Raw genomic sequence first — 27,930 nt, forward strand, 5'->3', positions numbered from 1 at the left:
TAAATGGGAATTTGCCCAGTTTGTTTCTGGGATGAGAATACTTTCTTTACTTTCGGATGTGAGAAAAAAACAAAACACGGAGATTTCTTCCTCCCCTGACACTGGTAACCTTATTACCCACAATACATTGAACACTTCTATTTGAGATACTCCCTAAATATTTACAGTTCCTCCTGGAGTACAAAAGCCTGATATCCTGAGGAGAGGCTACTTGTGAGCCACCCCTGACCAGGCCACACCCCACTGGGCCCTCCCCTCTGCCCAGCTAATGAATTGAATATGGCTGCCTGAGTGGACTCATGTTGCAGCAAGGCAACTTGAAGGTTGGATGTGATAAGTAATGCAGATTATAAATCGCCATTGTAAATTTTCTTCCAAGGAAAACTTTTTTAACAAAATGCTGTTAAAAAATTATTTTTTTATTTTTTTATTTTTTTGGTTCTGCCTTTGGAGAAAGAGTTCTAGAGCTAGGGGTAATGGAGCAGCTCAAGTGAAGATGGAAGCAAATCTACTGGTTTGGTAGGAAGATGATGCACTGGTCAATGGGGAAATTTAAGGACTGTTTCAGCAATAGAATCAGTTGGCTATTGCCTAGAAGCAGAGTTACAAATAAAACTGACTCTGAAGCTGAGAAAATCTCGGAAATATTTGGGTCACTGACTGTGGTAGGAAATTGATTTTTGAGATCAAGAAGGGCAAAAAAGAGGGGATGAAGAGGAGGATCCATCAGACTCACAGGCTAATAGAGCTTGGTGAAGCCCTCAAAGTCTTTGACCCCAAGTGCTACATTCTTCAGACAAGGCAACTGTTGGCCTGGGGAGATGAAGCTATCAACCAAAGTTCTGGGGCTAGCAAAGGGGAGGGCCCAAATCAGAATCTGGGACTCCTCTCATAGTCCAAATTAGAGATCAAGAACTGGAGAAAATGGGAGGGTATAGACCTATGAATACAGATTTTGTAGAACCGTGCTTTCCAACTGGCAACGCACAAAGCAGAATATATAAAACCGAGGTTGGGCAGCCCCGGTGGCGCAGCGGTTTAGCGCCGTCTGCAGCCCAGGGCGTGATCCTGGAGACCCTGGATTGAGTCCCCACGTCGGCTCCCTGCATGGAGCCTGCTTCTCTCTCTGCCCCCCCACCCTGCATCTCTATGAATAAATAAAGTCTTAAAAAAAAAAAAACCGAGGTTACACTAGGCAAACTCATGGTTCGACCTTTACTCTATTTTTTTAATGTAATATTTAAATTCATTTCTAACATTTAAAGATTAGGTGATTTTCCATAAAACTCTGGGTTTCTGGCTGCTCTGGGAAAATTTCACTGGGCTAAGACACAGAGAAAGAGCTCCTTCCTTTCCAGTGGGCCAGGCCTTGTCGGCCTACCACCCATCTGGCACAGCTGATGGCCCCAGCCTGGCCCCTGTGGGCCCTGGAGTTTGCAGCCTCGGAGACAGGGTAAGGAAGAAAGGCAGAGGTCCTGAGCCTGAGACTGACAGGCAGGATCAGAAATGGCAGAGGGTGAAGGCTCCAGCAAAGGAGCCTGGAGATAAGAAAGACCAGGGAGCCTAGGTCACAGAAGCAAAGGTCTTATCCACAAATCTAGGGGACAGAGTTTTCATCTATTTTTAGATAAAGTAACAGGATGTAGAAACCAAAAAAAGTGGACAGTTCTCTGATCCTGCACAATGGTGATGACTTATGCAAAACATCCTCTTTCCTATTTTTAACTAGATCACAGAAGCTGCGTCAGAGGGCTTGCTGCTGACTAATCCTGTTGCGGTGCCTTTCTCTGAATTGCATAAATGCCATCTACATAGGCTAAAGAACATTTGAGAAGGGGGAAAAAAATCTGTAAAGACGACTGCACACAGGGCATTCTTATAAATAGTACTCTGAGTGAGATGGGGGTGTTCTGGGCCACTGCTTTCTGGAAGTTGTCTAGAATTTCATGGTTGAATGATACAGACATTCAAGGGAAATTATTTACTTATTGAAGCTGAATTAGTGATCCCATGACTGGTTTGTATTCATGGTAACAACTGTTTTCTAGTACATATCACGGAGAATTACACTGATTTTTTTTCAGCAAAATTATTTCCTAGTCGCATGAAAACCCCTATACCAGGAATAGGCATTCTGTTGGAGAAAAGGACTCAGGAATGAGAGCAAAGAGTTCTCAGTGCTTTAGAGGCGGGAGCCACATCCTGACAATGACAGGGCTTCAGTGTTGGCGGAGAGCTGGGTGACCGTGGAACACAGCCCCTTCCCAGCAGATGGAGCTGCTGCAGGTGTTGGCCACCACCTTCCCACCCCCTCCACCTCCAACGCCCAACCCCCAACCCCCATCACTTCAGTGCGCTCCAGCTGACCACCAATGCCCATTTCTGCATCCCTTTGCCTGGGGGCTTTTTTTTATAACCAAGGAAAACCAAAGTGCCAAGGAATGAAAACCACCCAAACAGCAGCCATCCCAACCAGCAATTGGCGGCTGTTGGCATATAAATGCCCAGTCGCTCACCCCTCAGTGGGATGACCCTAGCATGGGTTCTGCAAGCTGTTTAGCACACAAAGTAGGCTGCTGGCTTTGGCAGGCAAATACCTCACTAGAGTAATGCTGCAATAATGTTGTTTTGTTTTTAGTGCGTAGGTGTATCTGTGTAGTATGTATAGTTTTTATATGTATATATAAAATGTTTATACTGTGTGTATAACGTATATGTGTATAATCTGTGTCTATGACAAATAACGTATATATGATATGTGTTGTGTGCCTGTATGCTACTTTATATTTATGGAAGGCAATCTTGTTTTTCCATTTGCAGTGATGTTATAAAGCTTCCTTTTAGAATGAGCTCTTTTTTTTCAAGATTTTATGTATTCATTTGAGAAAGAAAGGTAGCAAGACAGAGCACAAGCAGGGAGGAGAGGGAGAAGCAGGCTGCCCACTAGCAGGGATCCCGATGTGCAACTCAATCCCAGGACCCCAGAATCATTACCTAAGCCAAAGGCAGATGCTCAAGTGACTGAGCCACCCAGTCCCACACTGAGCTTCCTGCAGGGAGCATGCTTCTCTCTCGGCCTATGTCTCTGCCTCTCTCTGTGTCTCTCATGATAAATAAATAAAATCTTAAAAAAAAAAAAAACTTGTTCGAATGATGTTTTCCAGTTTCCACACAGAGTCTGTGACCGAGCTGGGTCCTGGCCCCGCTCACATGACTCTCGCCCATGCCCACTGTGCTCGCTCCCTGAGAGGCAAGACACCAGTAGGGTCTCAAAGGCAAGAGAAAACCAGGGAAGGGAATGGGGAAAGCAGATCCAGGAGGGCACAGCTCTGAAGGGGAAACGGGTGACTCTTTCAGGGGGCCAGGCAAAAAAGGCTTTTTAATAAAGGAAGGGCTCAGGCAGAGGGAGAATGAGGAGTATGATGAGGAAACAGGCTGGGGATCAGATGGGAGGGAGCTCGAATGCCTGGCGCAGGGTGGGGGGGAGGTTGGAAGGGAGTGACGAGTGGGTCCAGGTCTCTAAACTGGGAAAGAACCCAGGAAAGCCATGCTTTGGGAGGCAGCACCTTAGAGAGTAGCCATTTCCAAATATTGCTTCTGGAACCAAGTAACTTAGTCTCTCTGTGACTCAGTTTCTTCAACTTTACACCAGCAATACCATTAGAATGTCCCTCATGAGATTTTGGTGAGGATTAACGGGAGTAACACACTGAAAACAGTATCCGGTACCTACTAGGGGCTCAATAAATAATAGCTATTATAATGTTTTCTATGAAGGACTGAGTCATGTCAAGCTTACCCTAGCTTACCTGGCTAAGCTAGGTAGTAGGAGAGACAGAATTGGAAGACAGTACTAATTTCTAATTCAACACTTTTTCTTTGACAGCCTCCTGTTTTAAAATGATGTCTTATTTGTTTTCTTGTGTGTATTAGCATTTGCACTTGCAAGACACAGCACCCGTGTTTAGTACAAACGTACCTCATGATGCTTTCCTTTTGGGAAAACAGTTTTGATCGATTTCTTTCACTCCCTAATTAATATATCACAGTCAGAGTGAGCACACTGCTCACCTTGAAAAAACAAGGCTTTCAATTTTCACGTCTTCAGCCACTGACATCGTAGCCTGACTTTAAACCGTGTGAAATTATGTATGACATTTAGAATTTAATAACTGTTCTTATGGCTTCTTTGTGTCTGTGGAGAAAATCACGTTTATTTTGACCAAATGCTATCTTTTCCCTTTTTCATCAAATAAATCATATTTAGAACCTGAGCGCTTCTGTTGTTCTTTATGAGTCACTGATCAACCATGAAAGGACACACAAATACTTCAGTATTTGAAATTTGAAATTCAGGTGACGGCGTGTTGGTGTTTCTCTCCAGGAGACTGTGGTCTCTCAAAGAATCAGAGACTAAGGGATGGCAGCTTCCTCAGAGATTCCGTTGCCCAGCTCCTTCCTCTTTACACATGAGAAAATTCAGCTCAGAAGGGTGCAGTGAATTTTGCAAAGTCATCTAGCTAGTGGGTGGTAAGAGGGATTTTGAACCCATTTGTGTTTTCCAACTTTGCCCCATTGCATCACGTCCAACATCAACCTGTGCACTTCTAAAAAGCCTTCCTGCATTATCAGGCAGGCAAATCCAGCCTGCCACTTGGTTTTGCAATAATGTTTATGGAAACACGGTCATACTCACACATTCACTCTTTGTCTGTGATTGCTTTCTCACTACCCCGGCAGAGGGGAGAGGGGTTGCAACAGAGACCCCTGTGGCGGCAAAGCCTGACACATTTATTATCTGTCCCTTCACAAAAAAGAGTTTGCCAATCCCTGTTGTGTACCAAGTCTGGTTGAAACTCTTTTTTGCTGTTGTTTGTTTGGGTTTGTTTTATGCTTTTTGTATCAGACCTTACTGTCAAAAATTGTAAAAGGTGAGATTGAGCAAGGAGCAATGGGAAAGGAGAAAGAAGAAAGTGCTAACATTTATCTAATTTGGGGAGATTATATATGTCATTTCATTTATTTCTAGAAAGATGCTATTGATTACTATGTTAAGCCCATTTTATAAATAAAAACATTGAGGCTCAGAGAGATAAGAGTTAAGTCATTTAAATTGATGCCACTAATAATTAGCAGAACTAGGATTTGAATCCTGCCTTCTGCATTCTAAAAATGTTTTCTTTTTAAAAAATTTATTTATTTATTTATTAGAGAGAGAGCACAAATGCAGGGGGAGCAGCAACAGAGGGAAGGAAGAAGCCACCTCCCCACAGAGTAGGGAGCCCAATGTAGGTCTTGATCCCAGGACCCTGGAATCATGACCTGAGCTGAAGGCAGCTGCTTAACCCACTGAGCCACCCAGGGGCCCCAAATCTGTTCTTTCTTCTGTACCATGACTGTCATAGTTGAGGTTACTTTCATTTTTTAAAAATGTGATATAGTATCCCCTAACTTGAGAGAGTTTAATTAAGACATAGTATTGGGTACCAAACTATGTTTGGTAGTTAATGACTAGTTACGATGATCGAGTTTATGATACCATCATCAGTTTTGTTTTTGTTTGGATGGAGAGTTGGGCTGCAGAAGGTGAAAGCAAAGTATTTTTTGACAATTCACATTTTGGATTATTGAAAAATCCTGATGGATTAATAGCTCGTTCAGTAACCAGTAGAATGGAAGTTCCAAGTGTACGCCCACACAACCAATCACATCGATACCATGTAGACATGTTTTTATTTAATCAGTAACTCATCCTCTCCAAAGCTTGCCATAGTTCTCTAAAGCAGTGGTTCACAAATTTGCCAAATCATCTGAACCCCTGCTTCACTCCACGAAGTCCCTTAGAATACAGACTCCCAGGACCATCCCCCAAATCTCCAGTCAGTGTATCTGAATTCAGATTTGAGAACCTGTAATTTTTCTTTTTCTTTAACCTCTGGAGGCAATTCTGATGACCTGCCAGCTTTGGGAACCTCTGCTCTGGGTAATGATCAGATGGACAGTCTGTATCTTTGTCACAATTCCTCTTGGTCTTCCTCTAGCCTCTAACCTTTCTCTTGTGTCTTGTGTCCTCTAACCCATCCTCTTCCTGAGCCCCATGCTGTGGGCAGTGGGTACGTGGTTCTTCCTCTTTGCTGAGTAAGGCTGGGGGCGGGGGACCTTACATGCCTCAGTATCCAGGAAAGTAGTGCAAACACTTTCTGCCTTTGTCATAGTGACTTGGCTGGCTTTACTTTTATTTCTATCATTGCCTTTTGCACTTTCCATTTGCATTTGCCTAAAATTTCTCAAATGACAAATCCAACTCTGATTTCCTCTGTTTTTTGATTATAAAAGTGAGGTTTATAACACCCAGAATTTAGATGATAAAAGGCTAATATCCCCTGTACCCTGTTATTCATCTTTCTTTCCTTTTCTGCTTTTAGAAATGTCACTGCAACCGTTAGGGATTAAAACCAAAAAAGACTTTGAACCCTGAAAGTTTGTCGGTCTCAGCCACCCGTTAATTTAAATCTTTCCTCCCTGCTGTGTGGGGGTTGTATTAACCTAATAAAACAGGCTTTTAAGTATATGTACATAACCAAGTTCAGCCCACAGCTGTTTTCTTAACCAGTTCCCCTTTCTTCCATAGTATAAGTTAACTAAAATTGACCTTAATGGTGTTTTCACTATGAATGACTTTGGGTGAGAAAGCTAGTTTTTACTTTCATAGGATGAGATGCGTTTGTTTCTTTCTCTTAGGTGAGTTAAGACAAAAATATATGATGTGTGAAGACTTTAATGTATCCCATATTATAAATAGTATTGATGAGGTCCTCATCAAGAAAGCAGCAGATATCAAATAGAAAGAGGAAACACAATGTTTAACATGCTGAGAAGAACAGTAAATGAGATCTATTACTGTAAAAGTGTTGAGAATTAGTGCATCTCAGCATCAAAAGATAACAGATGCGAAGGCAATGAGGACGTCGGAATGACACTCAAAATATTGTAACAAATATGGCACCAAGCTGGGATTCGTGAGGTGAGACAGCAATAATGTAATATCTTTTATAAGCCATTAAAATTAGAGGTGAAAAAGGAAGCACTATTAAATTACCTTGGGCGGTATCTTTCCACCTCCAGAGATAAACAGAGCACATTTCACAATAGATGTCTCAAGAAATTTAACTAACTGTTCATTTAAATCTAAAGTAGATAAGCTGTAATTAAATAAGCATTTTATATCCCAGTTAGACTAGCCTTAATGAGCAAGTCTAAATCTTGTTTTCAGGATCAAATCGCATTTTGTGACAGCACCTCCTTGCCAGGCTGCCCTTACAGTAGGGACAAGCACTTCAAAGGAAGGGCAAACATGCCTAACAGAGAGACAGGACACTCTCCAGAAGTCTCATGAACTGTTCAAAGTCACAGTGCATTGGAAACAACAGAGGTTATGCTGCTTCAGAAAAGTAATTTTGATTTAAGGGAATTAAGATCCATTTACTTCAAGGGGTAAACTAGGCATTCATAATAGGCCAGGGCAGAGATCCTGGCCATGGTGCCCTTGGCACTTACCAAAACCTAATGTATATTGTTATTTATTATCTAAGCACATGTCTGTCTTCCCAACTCGACTGAAAGCATCCCAAAGGCAGAGACCAAGGTGAACTGTCTGGACATCACCAGTACCTTCTACGTGGCCTAAGAGTTTATTCTAGTTGTTGGTTTGATGCTGTTAGGTAGATAAGTAGGTTAGTTAATTAACAGAATTTAGAAGCACAAAAGGATCCAATTCCTTCTAAAAATTTGGCAGTTCATTCTTTGCCTCTGTTAATATGGACCAGATCCCTTCTCTGTAGGAGGGATAAATGCAAAATGAATACAAACATTCACGCATTGTATCCATTTATTAATATATGTACATTTGTTTATTTAGAAAACACAACAAAGTATGAAATCATTAGAATGATTTGAATTAAATCAACCAAAACTACAAATGCATCTTCATCTTCTCAAATCCTTTTTTGGTTGGAGTCATGCCAATTACATCAGCATTTGCCTGAGTATGGACTGCAGAACTGGCCCTAGATGATGCTAATAATTATTGCAGATAAAATCATTCCATGGTTTAATGATTTGAGGTGAAATAAGATTTAAAGAGCTTTCTTTATTATAGGGTTTTGCAAGTTTTTGAATTGTGCCAACATGCTGTATGAATCTTCAAAGTTAGAAGGTAGATGGTATGGATTTACTAATTCATGTAACTCTTTTTATGGAACAATTGAGAGACTGGTATGGTCTGAGGAAGACACTTTGGGAAATGCTGAATCAGACACATTTTTTTTTTTTCAGACACATTTTTAATGGAGGTTCCTCTGTTAGAGAAATTTCACAAATACCTGAACTGAAAGACCTGCAAATCTGTAAAACTTCCTAGACTTGTGGTTCTCAGTCCTGGCTGCACATTAAAATCACCTGGGAGCTTTCAACAACCCAGTGCGAAGGCCTCAGCCCCAGCCAGCTGAGTCAGAGTCTCTGAGGGTGAGCCCTCCAATCTTTAAAAGGAAATAATGCCTACCTCACAGAATTGTTGTGAAACCTAAAGGAGATCATATATGTAAAATGCCTCCTCTCGTGCCTGAAACAAAGTTTGGTCTTTGGGGCAATGTTTCTTTCTGGAGACAGTGTAAAATTCTAATGAAGAAATGCAGATGATATTATGGAAGTAGAAAATCACTATTTGGGGGCAGCTGGGTAGCTCAATGGTTGAGCATCTGCCTTTTGGCTCAGGCTATGATCCTGGGGTCCTGGGATCGAGTCCTGCACCAGGCTTCCCACAGGGAGCCTGCTTCTCCTTCTGCCTATGTCCCTGCATCTCTCATGAATAAATAAATGAAATGAAAAAAAAAAAAAAAGGAAAGAACTATTTGGCCACACCCTAGTTCTGGGTCGACAGATGCTAACAATATATGAGAAACAGGATATTTGCATCACCTAAATATTTCCCCACAATGTACTCAGTAATTACAAAGGGAAAAGCAGTAACTTTACCATGGAAAACTCTGGCAGACCCCATCTTAACTAAATGATGAAAGGTAACCTCATCAGTAATGAGACCTCCACACCACATGACCCCTGGTATAAGGGAACACTGAGAAGATCATATCATGCCGTCTGTAGTATTCTTGCCAAAAATACATCATCTGGAGGAACTATACAAGGAAACATCAGGCAAACTCAAGTCGAAGAACATTTTACAAAATTACTGACCGTACTTTTCAAAAGTGTCAACATTAAAGAAAAAGAGAGACTGAAGAATAGTCCTCAACTGAAGGAGGGGGAGAAACTAAATGCATTGTGGAAGCCTGGATTGACTCAAGGACCAGAAAAATTAGTATTAGTAAATTAGTATTAGTAGAACAACGGGCATGAATTCAATAAGCTCTGTACATTATGCATTTTTCAAGGTTGTTTAGCTGGTTCTTAGGGATGATGGAACTTTGTACTTTTTTGTAAGTCTAAAAAGTTTTCAAAGTGCAAAGTTAAAATATTAGAAAAACTTAACGATTCTATTTCTGTTTCATTCAGGGACTTTCAAGATAATGGAATCAATATTTGAAGAGGTTTTTCTCCCTACTGGGTATTTGGAGTTTAAGGGAAATAGGCCCCTAGACTATGTAGTCTACACTGAGCATGGTAGAAAGTGGCCCAGGATGGTCACTTTAACAAGCATTTCCTGTGGTTTGGATAAATGTGATCCCTAGGCAACCTTGTCATAAATACCAGGTAGAGGATTTAGTAGAAGAAATAAAAACAAAAGTGGTCCAGGAAAGAAGAGGGTAGGAGCTGAGGTAGTGGTGAAGAGAAATTAGGAGCTGCTAGATATGGATTTCCAGAAATGTCTTTGGTGTTTGAATAAGGACACAGGGAAGGGAGAGACAGTTCTGGGGGTAGAGAATAGCTATGAAAGATATTTAAAAGGGCAGAGAAAGGACAGAAGAGTTTAAGGATATTTTCCTGGCATTATATGTGTATATTCTCCTTGGCATTTGCCTGTAAGCCTACAGTAGAGATTTTTATTTTTTCCAATTTTTGCTCTGTTTTTTTTTTCCCCCTTTGAATATTACTCTGTGCTGAGACTCATCCTCCAGGGGTCTGGTTATAATTTCCTGCTACACTGTGATGCAGTCCAGATCATGTGCCTTGTTTGGAAGACAGATGACAAAGCCATTTACCTGATAGCCCTTTGGCCTTATGAAGAAAAGTGGTTTGGCCTGCGAACAAACCCCTGAAGGACCACAGAACACAGTTCTCTGCTGTGGGCAGGAATAGGGACCTGCCTTGGAGGACCCAAGGAGACCTGCCGCAGTGGTGTGGCTGAGGAGCTCCTTGGAGTCTCTCATGGATCGTCTTCATCTGCATTGCCCACCTGCTTCTTCCTAATCATTTTCAGTACAGGAAGCCAGAAGTGAATCTGAAGAGACAAAATGATGGATGAATGAGCATTAGAGTCACTTCAAATGCCTCTGACATAAGCTTTTCATCGTGGGACTGCTGGCATCAGGAGAAAGCAAAAGACTTCAAAATGGCCAGAAACTTTATCCTTGTGGGTTATCTTAGTGTTTCATTGTTTATGAGCTTTTTTCCGATTCTGTGAGTTGTCGGGAGCTGATAGCAGCAATGCTAATGATTCCTGTCCGTGGACATGAAAATAACTTTCACTCTATAGAGTGCAATTACTTGCCCATCCACCTTGTGGCAGAAGCCAGCTTTGCATCCAGTAAGCTCATTCATTCTGGTGTTCCTGATGGCTTATATATGTGTGTGCTTTGAATTATTCTTTGAATTGGTTGGAATTTCTAACTGTTCCCTCATTAGTTAATTAGTTAAATGAAATATTTGACAAGCATTCACTTTACGTGTAGGAAGTTATTATGTGACCATATATGCATATAAATATGCATGTTTTTAATATATAAAACCATCATCATCATCATCTATATATACACCATACTTCTATTTTAATGGCGGAGAATGAACAAGTTCTTTGAAGTTTACCAGGCTGTAATAGACAGTTCCCTCTCTTATTTATTTGTCTTTGGTGTGATAAATAACTCTTAATAGGCCCCAGGTCTTCCCACAAGCCTCTCTACTATGGCTGAACATGCCCACTTGAAATCAGGGTTTTGAAAAATAGCTTGTAGAATCACCCAGACCAGCATTCAAAATCATGAAGCTAAGAGCCTTAGACACGCACATTGTTCATTTTCTACCCCCCGCGCCCCATCTGTTACTAGGGACGGAAGCCCTAACGTGAAGTTGAAGAGTGCTTTCAAAGTCCACTTGTCCTTTAAACTCAAAATCTCTTTTATGACAGGTTACACCCGCAACCTGGCCTTGCCTTTGTAAAATAGAGATGCTGTTTACTGTTCCCTCCTTCCACTGCCTGCTTTGATCTTTTCTTCAGTAGCTTCCCATGCAGGTATCGGATGCGCCTCTCCTGCACGCTGGGGTAGAAGGAGGCCGACACCAGGATTTTAAGTTGTGTCAGGATGGAGGACAGCAGGCCCAGAACCACTAGTGTCCCAAGAATAATGCTGAGAGGAATCCAGGTCTTCGACAGAAGGAGCTTTGGTGCAGGGATGCAGGTTGGTTCGAACAGAGATATGTTAAAAGGAGAATCACGGATGATGTCTTGAGTTCCTTGCTCCTAAAATGGAAGAATAAAATCTTTAAAATTCATGCCACTGTTGCCTGCCGCACTGGTCTTTCTCAGTCCGGCCCTACAGGGCATAGCATTGATCTGAAAACATGCAGGAGCTGCAACAAGTTGCAGCTACGGCAACTCCTGTGTGCTATGGTCAGGATAAAGAGAAGGGCCGAGGCCTTATTTGAAGTTATTGCAGAGTTTTTCCAAAGTGCGTTGGTGGGAAATATAGATTCCTTTGAGAGAAAGGGATACGATACGTTTGTCTACTCTGTCCTTTCTTTGCAGAGTCGGGATGCTCATGAGACTGTTGAAGTTTCTGCCAAAGATGTCAAAGAAATCCATTCAAGTTTCGCCTGCAAATTTGACCACATACCCCAGTTTTATGGAACACCTGTCTCTATACTGTAGGACATGTGGGAAAGATGAAGGATGATTTTAGCTCAACTAGAGGAGAAGATTTTAGAAACATAGACCCGGTTGTATCTCCCCATCTTGACAAGTACTCTGACGGCAGACCACAAGGTCACAAAGAGGTGGAAGCATTAAATTATGTTCTAAGTCAACCTTCTAGACATTGGAGATGGGGAATTATTCTTAGTGTAAGGATAGTAAGAACAGTATTTGCTGAAGGTGGCTTTAAATCCTATCTGTAGACTTCTCAAACAGGACATTTTCTCATTTCTCCTGGATGCTCGGGTGGAAAATGCTCCTTTCTGCTTGAAGGCAAGAGGACAAACCAGTTGCCCTCAGTGGACTGACACAGAGGACAGAGGATGACATTGAGCCCCCCCAGCCAAGCCACCTGCAAGAGCAGCACGTGCTGATTCAGCCCTTTGCTTTCCCTGACCTGAGAAAGTCATTTCATCTCCCCATGGATTTGTTTTCTAATTTGGTAAAACAGGAATTAATGGGCCAGATCTTGCCCATGAATAAACTACTCCCAGTGTAAATTAAGCATGTTGGGGATGGAGCATTAACCTTACAGCTGGGAGTCCTTAGTAAGTTATTATCACCGCTGCACCCCAGAGCCCTGGGGCCAGGAAGAGGAAATGACTTCTCTAGAAGAACACAGCCACACCTAGAGAACAAAGTGCACCAGGTACTGATCTACCCCAGTACCTGCGAAGACTCTGGACACTTCAAATCCAGGCCTCTCTCCAAACGTCAAGTCAAATCTATCATTTCCCCAGCCCTGTACCTAAGCAACCAAAAGCATTTGTGTTGCCTCTCCTTTTCTCCTATTAAAAAGATGGCTCGCCTACAATTAAATAGAGAGATTTCAGTTCCCAGAGCGAAAGGCATGCTCTCTCTTTAATACTGTTGAAGAAACAAGCACATCAACTGACTCAGTGATGAGAAATCCTGCAATAAAAAAGCAGCGGGTGTATGGTCTGGGAAGAAATTAGTTAGTCTGGGAATCTAACTGGGGATTTTGCAATTGGGAGTCAGGGCTTCATAAAGATTGAGTCAACATTTTTGTACAGGTTTGGTAGAGGGTAATGTGGGAGACAAATGAATTCTCTCAAAATGCTGAGCAATATTCTAAATGGTACCCTGATGTTTTAAAACGTGTTTACCTCTCCTAAGTAAACAATTTGCCAAGACAGCATTGAGTAATGGACCGAGGACCCGCTCTGCTATCAGACAGTCCTGAGAAGTTAATGCAGACAAATGCTATGCACAAGGAGGTGCTCAGTAACCATGCTATTTTTACTTACAATGTCCACCCATCCAGCTAGCTCACTTTGGGTCATTTCCCTTATTTCTTCTTTGCATAAAACACTTACTCAAAATCATATGAGAGTGGGAGAGAAATACTGGCAAACTTTGAGGTGATATTTCTCTCCCTGCTGGACCTCTCCTTTGCAAACCTGTGGCAATGGAGGGACCAGGAGCCTCTAAGGGGATGCTGGGGTAAGGGCAGGCATGACGGGAGAAAGCTTGAGAGGAGCCCCATAGCGGTCTCATACCCACATGTGCCCCAGCTCCCACTGCTCTGCTGTCACTATAGGAGCACGTGGCAGCCTCCCCCACCAGGATGTGAGCGTGCCGTGGCAGGTGGCAAAGCTTAGACATCTTTGCATCCCCAGGACCCAGTGACGCCCAAAAATGTATTTGTCAAGACATTGTCACTGAAAGCTTCTGGGCTTTTTTTTGGAAGGCAGATCTTGCTTTTTTTCTCCTTCTGTCTAAAATGGTGAGAATTCACAAAACAGGCATGGGGTATTGGCTGAGAGAGAAATAAATGAGAGAGAAGAGAAAAGAGAAGGGAGGAGAGGAAGACTTGACCGAGGAAAGAAGAGAAAGGAGAATGGGTTGGAGGACAGGAAGGGAGAGGCCCTTTTACCTGCCAGCCCTAAGATCAGGCATGTCTGACAATCTAGTTTGGCTTTCACCTAAAACACTGCTCCCGGGCAGGGCACCTGGTGGCCCAGTCGGTTAAGTGGCTGCCTTTGGTTCAGGTCATGATCCCAGGGTCTTGGGGTGGACCCCCGTGTCGGGCTCTCTGCATGATAGGAATCCAGCTTCTCCCTCTCTACAACTTGTGTTCTCATATTCTCTTTCTCTCAAATAAATAAATAAAATTTAAGAAAAAAGAAAAAAAAAACCCTGCTCCCCTTATCCCCCTCCCTGCTCCAGATATCTAGAGCAACCCGGTATCTTGTACTTAACTGAATTCCTCAGGGGCAGCAGAGTGTTTGGGGTAATCATCTTGTAGAAACAGCCCAGGATTAGAGGGGCTGAGCCCACCTACCTGCTGAGCCAGAAGAATTGGGGAGGAAAGTGTAGTGCTACAGGAGGACCCCATGCCCAGATAAAGAGCAATGGAAAGTGGGGCTTCAGAGGAGGGCTTGCAAACACCCTTTCTGCCACTTCCTTCTAAGAGTTCCCCTACTGTAGCTTGACAAAAGCAAGGGAAAATCAGACGTGTGCAGACAGCTGTGGGTGTTCTCACCAGCCCAGGCTAGCGCACTCCACCCCAGCATGCACAACACCCACACACCCACTCACACACCAGGCACACACATGCATGCACACACACATCCCACTTAGCTCAGCTTCACCACCTCTGGGTTTTAATAAAATCAAGACAATATCTGACAATATCCACATTCTCTGAGATGCTCACATAATCACAAACGTCCCCAGAGAAGAATGGAAAAGACAGAAAACAAGATGCATGAAAACCGTGGTGTTCTTGGTTGAGGACACAGCTGCCAATAGGAGCAAGAACAGAGGAGAGGAAGGCAGATTCCCTGAGACTTGGGGGGCACCAGCTCAGAGAAACACACTGTCTTGACTAATGGTGACTGTCAAAGATCCATCCAGTGGCCTTCAGCTCCATTCTTTTGAGTGGACTTTAGATCAGTGTTTCTCCATTGTGGCCACACATCTGAATTACTTGGAGAGTTTCTAAACCCAACCCCCCTCCAACCCGGCTCACCCCAATCCATTTAAATCTGGTTCCTGGGGTGTTTGTTCCCTTGCTTGGGTTGACGGCGATGATGCTGTGCAGCCACGGTACAGAACCACTGGTTGAGAAGGCCCTTGCTTTTCGGCGCCTGAGTATCTCAAAGTGTGATCTGTGGACTACCTACTCTGAAATCACATGGAGAGCTCATTAAAGGTACTCTCCTTTTTAAGACAGATTCTCTGTAAATTGAGGCCTGAGACTCTGTGTCCATCCCAGGAAGTGCTTAAAGCACACCTTTGGTTGAGAACCACTGACCTAAAAAAAACAAGGTAGCTGTTTTCATTGTTTTAGTGGGTGTTACTGTGTACTAAGACCAGCACTAGTACCAGTGCTAGCACTAGAAACATTTGGCTACTTAGCAGCCACCCCCTTTTTTTTCAGTGACCAGTCTCTTAAACGCTATGCTGATGCATTGGGAGGCCTTCTATGCTGTGTGAAGGCTCAAGATGCAAAGAAAAGTTCTCATTCACAGAAGGTGCTCAAAGTCAATTTGCATAGGTACCACGGGGAGAGGAAGAAGGACCTTAGGGTTACGCCAGGTACTCTTGGCTGAGAACCAGCTTCATGTGCCACATCAGAGACATCTATTCCTTCATTTCAGTGTTTGCTGACTGGAGAAAGCTAAAAAATGCCCCCTCCCTCACCGCCAAGATATAAGATCCTAATGCAGGAAATCTAGAAATGTTACTTTATCTGGAAAAAAAAGGACGTGGCAGAAATGACTAAGTCAAGGACCTTGAGATGGAGAATTTACCCTGATTATTCCGGTGAGCCCGGACATAATAACAGTCATCCTTTAAGACAGAAGCAGAGAGAGATTTTACACATATGGAGGACAAGACCATGTGAAGACAGAAATGATGGTGATGGGTGCAGCCACAAGCCAGGGAGAGCCGACAAACCACCAGGAGCTGGAAGAAGCCAAGCCGGAGTCCCCTAGAGTCCAAAGTGAGTGTGGCCCTGCCAATGCTTGATTTCAGCCCAGCGAGACTGATTTTGGACTTCTTACCCCCAGAATGATAACAGAATACATTTTGTTGTTTTGAATTGCCCCGTGTGTGTTAATTTGTTACTGCAGCCCCAGGAATCCGAAACAGTGATCAAAGATGTTCAGGATGAGATCGGCCTCTAACAACGGTAGGGCTTCATTTCAATGTAACGGACAGTTATTGGGTTCCTTCCACGTGCCAGGCGCTGTGCCATCCTGGGGACCCGGAGATGAATGAGACACTGCCCTGCCTTGGGAGGTTCATGGTCTTTTTTAATACAACCCAGCAAACAGCCGGGACACGGCCAGGAGTGCCTGTGTGCCTACCTCTCTGTACAGTTTCAGGTGGACCTCAAGCCCTGGCAAGCTTTGGAAATGTTTGCTCACGGAGAAAATGAGCCGATATAGCAGATAATCTATGGCTGCAAACAGCACCCAGACATAGAGGTGGGTGAGTATGGGGAGGAAAAACAGCCCCAGGTTTTTCCTTTCTTTAGGAGACAACCAGAAAGACGGGACGACCACGTATTTCTTCCTTTCCCTCTTATTCAGCGGAAGGACACAGGGCCTCTGCAGCTGCCTCTCTATTTCATCGAAGCGAACAAATTGTTTGGTGATGAAGATGTTCTCAAACTTCCAACCACAAGGGTCCAAAAATCGCTTCATGAAGAGGCCAGTGCCAAGGAGTACCAGCAAAAGCCCTGCTAGGGCAAGTAGCTGCCGTCCCAGGGAGGACAATACTTCTGATGCCGTCACCATCTGATACAAGACACCCAGGACTTTGCCTTTTGTGTCGTTTAGCTGGGCCTCCAGGCCTTGACTGGGACTGAACAGAGAGACTGCCAGCGTCTGGTTCCAAGAAATAAGGTCATCAAATAGACTTGGGTGAGTGGCAAGCCCATAAATCCACTGAATTGCTTCAATATATTTTTTCAAAAGTGGAAAATGTATGGAAAAGCTCTTTGCCCTTAGGTTGCAAGTCATACCGTCCAAGAGACCTTTGAAGTTGTGAAAAATATTTTCCACGTGTCCAAAGATTACTATCCCTGTGCCAGCTGCAATCAAAGCATTCCTGCCTTCCCGCAGACCACAAGAGAGGAAGAGGAGAAAAATAAAACATCGTGCATGCTTGGAGCAGCAGAGCAAAGCACAAGTGATCACCCAAGAGGTGCCGAAGACTATGAATGAGGATCGAAACCAGGAAAAGGCCAGAGAGAGGAGGCCCGCTGAAATGAAAGCAACAAAACAGCAAACTCCCAAATGTTGGATAAAGTCCATCCATGCAGAGCTTCTTGGAGACACATATGACCCCCAAAGACTTAGGCAGATGCCAATGCCTGAGGTCCAGACACCCATGCTCCCTGTGTCCCTGGAAATAAAAGAGAAACCAGGGTCAAGGCGTTGTTTTTGAATGTCCTCTATCACTTTGTAAAGGGCATGGTCATAGCTTGGCAGCAAAAAATGGTCATACTTCTTTACCGATCTCTATCTCCACACCCTTTCCAATGTGACATTTTTAGCTTCTCCCATCAAGAGGTAGGTCATATTTCTCCAACCCTTGAATTTGTAATGGTTCTATGATGTCTTTGTGACAGAAGTGATGACAGAAAGTGGCAGAGGTGACAGTGTGCGAATCCTGAGACTATGATTCACCCCTGCTTCTCTCCAGGAACCCTACTACAAACTTTTTAACGAATCTGGGTGTGTTAGTCTCCTACTGCTGCTGTCACAAACTGCCACAAGCTTAATGGCTTATAGAAACACATATTTATTCTCTTACAGTTCTGGGCTCATGGACTCCTCCTCCATCTCAAAGCCACCAATGTTGCACCTTTTTTTCTGGGACCTCTGCTTCCATCCTTCTATCTTCTAGGATTCCGATCCTAGAATCAGAATGCCTCCCTTTGTAAGGATCTTTGCAATTATATTGGGCCCACTCCATTAACCCAGGATATCTCCCCATCTCAAGGTTCTTAATCCGGTATATAGGGTCTCTATCACTATGTGAGATAATATACTAACAGGTTTTTCATATTAGGACATTGTGCATCTTGGGGCTGGGGGAACATTATTCAATCTATCACACCAGGTTGGGCTGCTGGATGACAAAGGCACATGGCTAGTCAGTTGCATCAACCAATAACCAGCCAATGGCCAGCCAGCTGCCAGACACCTGAAGGAGGCCATCCTAGACCAGCCAGTCACCAGCCAGCCCACCAGCTGATCAGATACTTTAGTATAATAAATATTTATTTTAAGCCACTGGATTCTGTGCTGCTTTATTAGGCAGGGATTGTTAATGGATAAAAGCAGCAATATTGTATCACGGATCTTAATAATTGAAATAAACTCTCAGCTGATGGATAGGCTGAAATTTCAATACGCGACATTATGTAAGATCACTTTTTGATAGTCATCTATTTTCTTGTGCTCTAATTTTGCCAACCAGAAAGCATACCAAGGGCATTCAAACTTAAACGTGGCACTGGGCTGAAGCCGTCATATCTCTGCTTTGAAACAATTGCATCCTGCCCACACCTCTCCAGCCCGCTCCTACACTCTGAGGGCAATTCTCTCCCGAGGATCTTGAAAGGGAAATAAGAATATTTTGTCACTGAGTTAATCATCCTTTCTTTTTCCCCAGATGTGGCATAATTAAAACAAAGGTGCTATGGGGCTGCTATCACCCTGTCAGTCATGCACTCAGAGATGTGTCTCTCTTGATTAGCATGAAAATATCTAATGAGCATTATAGCATATGCATGGGATGTTAATGAAGACATTGATCAGTTTTTAAACACAGTCAAATGCATCCCTCCTCGCATCAGATATGATGGGGCTGGATTTCTGGATCAGCTGGCCACTGTTTGAGACATCGGATGAAACCCGGTGTGTGAGAGGTGTCCAGGCCCTGGCTAGTAGGCATGCACTGAGCAACTCACGGTGAAGAAATGATTCTTTTTGTGTTCAGGCTGAATGAGGTTAATGTGACAGGGAAATGGGCAGGTAAGGAACAAACCTGTGGATGCTTCTCCTGCAATAACATAGAGGGTGGAGATGCTCAGCACAGAAAGAGATCTGGAGGGGCACCTGGTGGCTGAGTCGGTTAAGCATCTGTCTTTGGTTCAGGTCATGATCCCAAAGTCCTGGGATCAAGCCCCGTGTCAGTCTCCCTACTCAGTGGAGAGCCTGCTTCTCCCTCTCTCTATCTGCTCCTGCCCCAGCAACTGTTGAAGAAGGGTCCTTTCCATGTGGGACTGACTGGCTTCATGGGAGATGCAGAATCCCACATAAGAGGATGTTCTCAACTTTATCCGGAGGGGGAATTGGGATCGCCATTGGAACAGGGACCAGGAAGGAACATAGAATAGCTCTTTCTTCCTACATGCCTGCCTCCTTTTAGAGTCTGAGGTTGGTTTAGAGGTCGGCTGTGCTCCACTCACTAACCCCACTCCCAGTCCACTCTGACCCCTGGAAATCACCAAAGGGCTCCTGAACTCCTAACCCTTCCCCAGCACTGCCAGCCCGAGTCAGAAGTGCTTCGTGGCCTGGCCAAGAGGACAGCAGCAGCCAGAGGTGAGCCGCAGGAGGACACCCTACATCCGAGCTGCACATTGGCCCCCTTCACTTTGTCACAGCTTTGGATTTGACCCCAAACCATTATTTGACTACATGATCCACTCATAGGTATTAACTGCCTATTCTGTTCACTTTATGTAAAGCATCTCCCTGCATCCTCCTGCAAGCCTCTGGAAACCAATGCTCTTTGCATTTCATACAGAAACTGAGGCTCAGAGGGCTCACTGAAATCTTCAGCAATCGAACAATTGGTGGTACAGTGGAATTCAGACCCAGTCCCCCGGCCCCCTGGGCCAGCTTCCTGCCCCCTGTAGCATGGCCAATTCCACCACTCCAGGTTATGTGACAGGACACTCAGCCCAGCGTGTCTCTGCTGGAAACCCATCACACTTTCTGCCAGTGGCTACTTAAGAGCTCACCTGTATATCACAAACCCACTTCTATCATGTTGTTCCCCTGCATCAAGATAGTTGGCCATGTGAGGCTGTGTCTCAAATCAGCAGATTTTTCTCTAAAGCAAATCAGAAATCCCAGCTGGGTTCCCCCTCACCCCCAATCCTCTATGAGGCACCATTTTGCTTGCTTCCTAAAAAATTATTTAATAATATGTATTTTGGATTCATATTTCCCTTCTCTTGCCTTCATATTTGCACAGTGTGTTCTTAATAGAGATATTTCTCTGAATGTAAGAAACAGATTTATGGACACATTAAAACTGTATTGGGCAATAAAAACTAATATCAATTAAATAAGATATATTGCTGCAATTTTGTCCTGTAAGAGGCACATGTTTTCTTAATGAGCAACAGATCTAATATTATTCTCCTTGTTTTTGTACTGAAAACAGCATGTCACCAAAAGACACTGGAACTTTCTGCAGCTAGAGGACTGAATGCATCTTCTTCTATTTTACTGATTTCTTTTTTTTTTTTTAATTTTATTTTCAGAGGTAGAATTTAGTGACTCATTGCATACAACACCCAGTGCTATTCACATCACATGCACTCCTTAATGTCCATCACCCAGTTACCCCATCTCCCCAATTTACCTCCCCTCTAGCAACTCTCAGTTTGTTCCCTAGAGTTAAGAGTCTCTTATGGTTTTCCTTCCTCTCTGCTTTCATCTTATTTTATTTTTCCTTCCCTTCCCCTATGTTCATCAGTTTTGTTTCTTAAATTCCACACATGAGTGAAATCACATGGTATTTTTCTTTTTCTGGCTGCCTTATTTTGCTTAGCATGATACCCTCCAGTTCCATCCATGTAAATGGCAAGATTTCATTTTTTTTTTATGGCTAGGTAATATTCCATTGTGTCCATATACTGCATCTTCTTAATTCATTCATCAATCAATGGATATCTGGGCTTTTTCCATAGTTTGGCTCTTGTGGACATTTCTACTATAAACATTGGGGATCAGGTGCCTATTTGAAACACTATGTTTGTATCCTTTGGATAAATACCTAGTGGTACAATGGCTGGGTCTTAGGGTAGCTCTAATTTTACCTTCTTGAGGAACCTCCATACTGTTTTCCATAGTGGCTGCACCAGTTTTATATTCTGTCCTATTTTATAGCTCAAGCCACAGAGTAGGGCTTTGGGCTACCTGCCCAGAGGCTGGTGGTTAGTCTGCCCTTCCTGTCTCTGTTGAACATGGGCTTGATTTCTTCTCTAATCTGTTTTGCATTTTCCCTACTTGAATATATGATCTGCGTAACCTACTTCCTGGTGAGGTTTGACAAGGGGAGCTTTAGCAAGCCTCTTAAGACCACCCAGCAGAAAGTGCTCAGTAAATGCAGCCCATTTCTTATTTTTTTGCTGCCACAAAAAAAAAAAAAAATTGAGAACTTCCATTTTCTGAAAGTCTTCAGGCAAGGACTGAACGCCCTCGAGTTCACAGGAGGCATAGAAACAGGAGCTGGATTCATGGCCTTCCCAGTACTGTTTCCGTGTCCCCTTTAGATGGCTGCTGACTTCCTTCCCCCTCTCCTGCAGAGATAACGATTGTCCTGCCGAACTTTCCTCAGATGGCCTCAATTCTTTCCTTTGAGGCAGATCAGTGAGTCAGGACTTGGACAAGCCAATTGCTTCTTTCTTTCCCAAAGACTTTGTCAAGCAGATACCCAGATCTCTAAATTTTATTTTTAGTGTGAAAATGAATCTTATAGATCAGAGCTTTCTTAAACTTAAGTATGTGATCATTGGGCGAACCTCGTTAAAATGTAGATTTGGGGGGCACCTGGGTGGCTCAGCCGTTAAGCATCTGCCTTTGGCTCAGGTTGTGACCCTGGAGTCCCGGGATTGAGTCCTGCATCAGGCTCCCCGCAGGGAGCCTGCTTCTCCCTCTGCCTATGTCTCTGCCTCTCTCTCTCTCTCTGTTTGTCATGAATAAATAAATAAATAAAATCTTTAAAAGAAAATGCATATTTTAATTCTAAAGGTCTAGGGTGGCCCCTGAGACTTTGCCTTTCTGACAAGTTCCCAGGTAGCTGATGCTGCTCATCTCAGGACCAGACACATTGGTTAGTGAGCTCTTGAATTCAGCCCTGTCTGATGGCACTTCCTGTGATGATGAAAATGTTCTATATCCGAGCTGTCCAACACAGTCAGTGCTAGCCGTATGCAATGATTGAGCACTTGAAATAGAGCCAATGTGGCTGAGTTGAATTTTTAACGTTATTTAATTTTAATTAATTCAAATTTAACAAGTCACATGTGGCTGGTATCATCGTGTTGAACAGCACAGCTCTGCAGCTCTAGAGGATTGACACCTAGCCAGCCAGTTTCCACAGATGAAGAAACAAAAATCCAAAGAGGCTAAGGGACTCACTGAGGCTGTCTTAGCATTGGAGACAGAACTAGGGGTGAGACCCCAGTTCTTCACTTTTCCTGTCACATCAACATCTCATCTCTGACTTTTCATGAACCCTGTTTTTAAATCCTTACCAGGGACACCTGGGTGGCTCAGTGGTTGAGCATCTGCCTTCAGCTCAGGGCGTGATTCCGGGGTCCTGGGATCGAGTCCCACATCGGGCTCCCTGCATGGGGCCTCCTTCTCCCTCTGCCTATGTCTCTGCCCGCCCCCCCCCCATGTGTGTGTGTGTGTATGTGTCTCCCATGAATAAATAAAATCTTTAAAAAAAAATCCTTACCAATGTTCCTAGGTAATGGAGTTAAAATTCCCCACATACCAAATTTACCTTCAGGCAAACACATAATTAGAAAAGTGAAAAAAAAATAGAAAAGTGGACAAACTATAGTCTGTGTCTCCGAGACTTAGCAATCTGATAACAATAGGTAATAGCTATCAATTTGTAAACCAAGTGCCTGGCCACTGTTTTAGCATCTGATGTTCATGATTTCTAATCTTCACAGCTCTAGATATAGATATTGCTATATCTATATATTTTAGATGAGGGAACTGAAGCTCAGAGAGATCCAATAACTCCACCGGGGTCACACAGCTAACAAGTGGAGGAGCCAGGAATCTAACCCACATTTAAGCGGCACTGAGGGTTCAGGATGAGCAGCTTTCCAGACTTTCTTGAAATGATCTTCAAAGGCAGCAGCTTCTACATTTGTTTGGAATATATGCCCAGAGTCCCAATCATGCATGCATCCTGAAATGTGGATTTAACAATGCTGGCATAAGCTCTCCTCGCACTGCCATCTGCATCTGGTGCCCCCCACCCTCTGCCAGCACAGCCCTTTGAGCCCTCCAGAGCTGACTGTGGATCTCTTTTCCCTAGGCTCACCCTTCTGCTCAGCTCTGTCCTGCTTCATATTCCAGCCAGTATTCCAGCCAGCATCAGGCTCAGACTTACTCATCCCTTAATCCAGCCCATTTGGTGTCAGGCTTCCTGGTCTGAGGTCTGGGCCACCGGGCCCTCATTCTCAACTCAGAAAGCCCTCTCTCCCAGGACCAGGGAGCCAAGAGATACATTCAGTGCTGGTGCCCACACTCTCTATTGCCCTGAGAGTCAAGGTCGGGCTGTCCTGTGCTGGAAAATCAGGTCAGTGTGGGCAGCACTCAGCTTTTAAATAGCTACAAGTGTCAAACAAGCAGCATCAAGAATAAAGGAAATCAGAAGGTACGGGTACTTCTTAGGGTAAGGGGTGTGGAGGAATGGGCAGTGGGTCTTGGGGCCTGGAGAGCCCAGGCTTCAGGTTCAGTTATAGGGATAGCAGCCTCCATCCCAGCAGATTTACTGCAAGGCTGTATGGAGACCCAGAGTGGCCACATTTTCTGATTTTTTTTTTTTTTTCAAAAGAAGCTAGAAATCTAGATTTTGGAGGGTGACATCTCCCTATTGTTTAAAAAACAACAACAAACTTGGCTCAAATGGATTTTTAAATACTCTGACTGGTTTTGGACCACTGACTGGCAGTTTGAAAACCTTGGTCTCTGTATTCCTCATTGCTTCCTCCTCTCTGCTCTGCACCCCTCCTTCCCTCATGCTTCCTCTTTTCCACTGTCTGAATTGCCTTTCCTTCTTTTTTATCCCCTGGGACATTTAAAATCATGCTGGAGGCCAGTTCCTCATGCATAAAGGTTTTTCTCTATGCCTTGGGAATATTTATTTTTGCCCAAGGGTCTCTAACTTTATTCCTTTCTCTGTGCTTCCTAGATAGAGCCGTTCCCTCCCTCTCTTCCTGGAGCCCCTAAAAGGCAAACCTGATCCCTTACACCTGCAATTTCTCTTTGTTTCGTCTCCACCTCTGTTACCAATAACGTTTATTGTCTGACTCCCCAGCCTTGTCTCCCCAGAACAGAGTACCTGCTTCTTGCTTCTACCAACAGTAATATTCCAAGACTAATTACCAGGTTCCTGCCTTTCCTCCTGAACTACAGTTGGCACCACACCCTGGGTAGGAGCAGTACAGCTGGAGCCCACGGGAGAAGATCCCTGAGGACCCCCATTTCTCTGCTGTGGATTAAAGTCATTTCTGTGTGGCTGGGTGGGAGGGAGCAGGGAAGGGAGCAGGGCTTGTGATGAGGAGCCCGTGGTCCAAGCCGAGAAGCCACACAGCCTGTGCAGCTTGCATAGCCAGCCTGAGCCCACACTTATCTGCTTTCACCCAGATCTGAGCTGTTGCCATGGGAAACAGCAGTGGCCAGGCTTTCCCACCAGCCCTGTATGCACTAGCAAACACGGGCTGTGCGGTGCATACACAGTGGCCTCAACTGTTTTCCGTGTGTGTGTGTGTGTGTGTGTGTGTGTGTGTGTGTGTGTGTGTGTTAAATGTCAGAGGCAGCAGAGTCCCTCAGGCCCCAGCCCAGAGTCTTGCTTGTCTGCTTTGTTGGGGGGAGTCAAGGGGTCCAACATTCCTGAGCACCATCCTTTGAGCACAGACCTGGTCTCAAGGGGTAACGCATCCTTGCTTCACATACGAGGCCCAGGCAGCAGCCAGGACAAATGCAACCATGAGATGATAACTAGAGCCTCCCAACAAATGGCCCATCCCAGGAGCTTTCTAGGTTGGGGGATATTGGAGATGCATATCACCAGTGCTGCTCCGGGGCTGGCAAACAGAAACTGCAGTGCAAGTGCAGGAGAAATCAAGGTGGACTCCCTTGTGGAAAGAGCTAGAGATCAGGATAATGGGCACTGTCCTACTGCTCCCCTCTTTCCCTAGTAGTAGAGCAGTCGCCTCGCCTGACATCCCCAAATTTCCATTAAGTGAGAGCAGCACATTCTGCCCCTGCTCCCCAGGCAGAAGCCAATGGCTTATGCTCCACAAGCCCAGATGCAGTCTGTAGACACTGGGGGAGGGCGGAGGGGGGGCAGGGGAGGGAGTAAACCCAGACTGCTGGTCCCTTTATTCTTTCCCTGCTCCTCCAGCCAGCTCTGCTCATTCCCTGCGGGAACCTACCCACCCATCCACCTCTCTCAGGATCTTTAGGACTTGATGGGACTCTGATTTGAAAGGAAATTGGGACAAAGGTCAAGGTGGAACAGGAAAAGAGCACAGGGTGGGGAGATAGGAGACCTGTGCCTAGGCTGCTTCCACCAGAAGAGTTGTGTGACCTTGGGTCGGTCACTTCACCTCTCAGGACCACAGCTCCCTTGGGCTAGAGGAGTCCTAAAGCTCCTGCTAGCCCAACAGTCTGAAATGAAAGGCGTAGGAGAGCAGCACATCTGGCTCTGGGTGCTAGCATTTTCCAGCCCAGTACCTGTAAGTGGGACAGTGGAAGAATGGAGGGTTTCTCGACCCTTCCTTCCTCCCTCCTTCCTTTTCTTTCTTCTTTCTTTCTTTCTTTCTTTCTTTCTTTCTTTCTTTCTTTCTTTCTTTCTTCCCTCCCCTCTTGGAAACTTATCATTTGGTTGGGAACATAACCTTCTTTCAGACTGCCAAAATAGCTTGAGCAGGCACAGAGAGGCCTCCTTTTGAGATAGGAATGAAACCTTCATTTCTTTTCATCGCTCTTGCCTTGGGAAAGCCAGCAAAGGCCTTCCTCTGTAAAAGCAAACTTCACACACAAGAAAAGAAAGATTAATGAAAGCTACCAGGTAAACAGAAAGGCATTTAGGGAACAATTCAGTCTGTCGCTGTGCAGAGGCATCGGCAGCGAGGCCTGGCAGCCTCCCTCGCCAGGGCTGCGTCAGGCCTGCTCCTCGCCGCTGCCCGGAGGCTTGGCCCACGGGGTCAATTCTTCAAAAGCTGGGGACTGGGCAGTTTAACCCAAGCCGCTCTGTTAAGAGGATGGTCACGCTGCGGTCCTCCCTGAGATGAGGGTATTCAGATCTCTCAGGCCAGCATTAACAGACATTTCTTTCTGGTATTTCTGTACACAGATAAAATGCCTGGGTTAGAGGAGGAGCTAAAGTGTCCTCTGGTCTCAACTGTTTTTTCCAATTTAGTTTTTTGGTTTTTTATTTTTATTTTTTTCATTAAAAAAAGCAATCCCAGTAACAAAATATTCAAAAAGTCTACTTACAGGTTCCTCCCAGGTTCTTATTTGAGCGCCGAAAAACCCTTCCAGGGACTCGGAGTTTTGATATACAACAGAGAAAAAGGAACTAGAAGTGACAGGAGGGTCACATCACCATGAATCAACATCTCTATTTCCCCCACAAAATGACTAAGTCATAATATTGACAAAAGGGATAATTGATGTAGAGGAACTCCATATTTTTTTCCAGTATTTTCCTGGGGGGGGGGGATTCCAGAAATCAATTCTAGAAAACAATGAAATAAGGCATTTTCAAACACAGGAGAGCGAATTATGAAAATGTAGAGGATTTTCTTTCCTCTGTCCTCTTCTCCTTACCCGTCCCCCAGCAAGAGGATGGTGACAATCTTTAGCATCACCACTACCTCTAGGGTCCCAGAGGCAGGAAGGAGCCACCTCTGCACCGATGACCCAAGACAGGTGCAATTGTCTGGGTAACACATCTCATTCTTACCATCTTGGAGATTTAGCTTCCAGGGCAAGAGGATCAGCTTGTGTGGTTTGAGGGAGTTAGGGAAGCCTCAAAACCCTTCCATAAAATTGTTCTTCACCTTTCAACTGAGACCCATAATATAACTAGAGGAGGTTTTCATCTTAAAATTCATGGATTCTTGCCAAAATGCAAAACGGTTGATAGAAAGAAAAATATAACAAGTGGGTAGATGGGTCAGTGAAAACTTAGGTCAAAAACAAAACAAAACAAAACAAAAACAGAAAAAGAAAACTCAGGTCAAACATCATGGTGAAGTTGCCCGAATGTATGATGTTTTGATGACTGGGAGACATAGCTATCTATCATGAACAACAGGGGCGCAGTGAATGTTGTGAGCAAATTAACATTGCAAAAAAAAAAAAAAAAAGAGTAAGCACAATGGAGTGGTTTGGAGGGGAGTGAGTACAGGGGTCAGGGAACTGAGTCAGGAGGTAGGACCAGTGCATTAGTCAGTTCTCCAGAGAAATGAAACCAAAAGGGGGAGTGTGTGTATGAAGAGAGAAAGAGGTTTTTCTTAAAGAATTGACCCACATAGTTGTGGGGCCTGACAAGTACCGAAATGGCAGGGTGAACAATAGGCGAAAGCCCCAAGTTAGAGATGATGTTGTAACTTCAAAGGTGAATTGCAGGCAGATTCCCTCTTTCTTGGAGCACCTCAGCCTTTTCCCCTCTTAAAGTCTTCAACTGATTGGATGAGGCCCACTCACAGTCTAATCTACTCAACATTTACTGACTTAAATGTTAATCTT

The 27,930-nt window shown here is 44.2% G+C and overlaps 1 protein-coding gene and 1 long non-coding RNA gene across 2 annotated transcripts; one reads left to right on the forward strand and one right to left on the reverse strand.

Annotated features, from left to right (window-relative positions):
- The first annotated feature begins 5,809 nt into the window (after positions 1-5,809).
- Positions 5,810-12,965, forward strand: LOC121498498. Its single transcript, XR_005989808.1, has 3 exons — positions 5,810-7,024; positions 11,453-11,630; positions 11,978-12,965. It is a non-coding gene; the product is annotated as an uncharacterized LOC121498498 (long non-coding RNA).
- LOC121498497 (dendrocyte expressed seven transmembrane protein) lies at positions 8,342-26,711 on the reverse strand. The gene is made up of 4 exons (XM_041768465.1): positions 26,674-26,711; positions 16,483-17,524; positions 11,384-11,692; positions 8,342-10,456 (listed from the first exon to the last, which is right to left on the reverse strand). The coding sequence occupies exons 2-4, from the start codon at positions 17,509-17,511 to the stop codon at positions 10,382-10,384; spliced, it is 1,413 nt and encodes a 470-aa protein (XP_041624399.1). The 5' UTR covers positions 17,512-17,524; positions 26,674-26,711; the 3' UTR covers positions 8,342-10,381.
- Between the last annotated feature and the right edge of the window lie 1,219 nt (positions 26,712-27,930).

The sequence above is a fragment of the Vulpes lagopus genome, chromosome 9 (genome assembly GCF_018345385.1).
Source record: "Vulpes lagopus strain Blue_001 chromosome 9, ASM1834538v1, whole genome shotgun sequence".
Classification (NCBI taxonomy): domain Eukaryota; kingdom Metazoa; phylum Chordata; class Mammalia; order Carnivora; family Canidae; genus Vulpes; species Vulpes lagopus.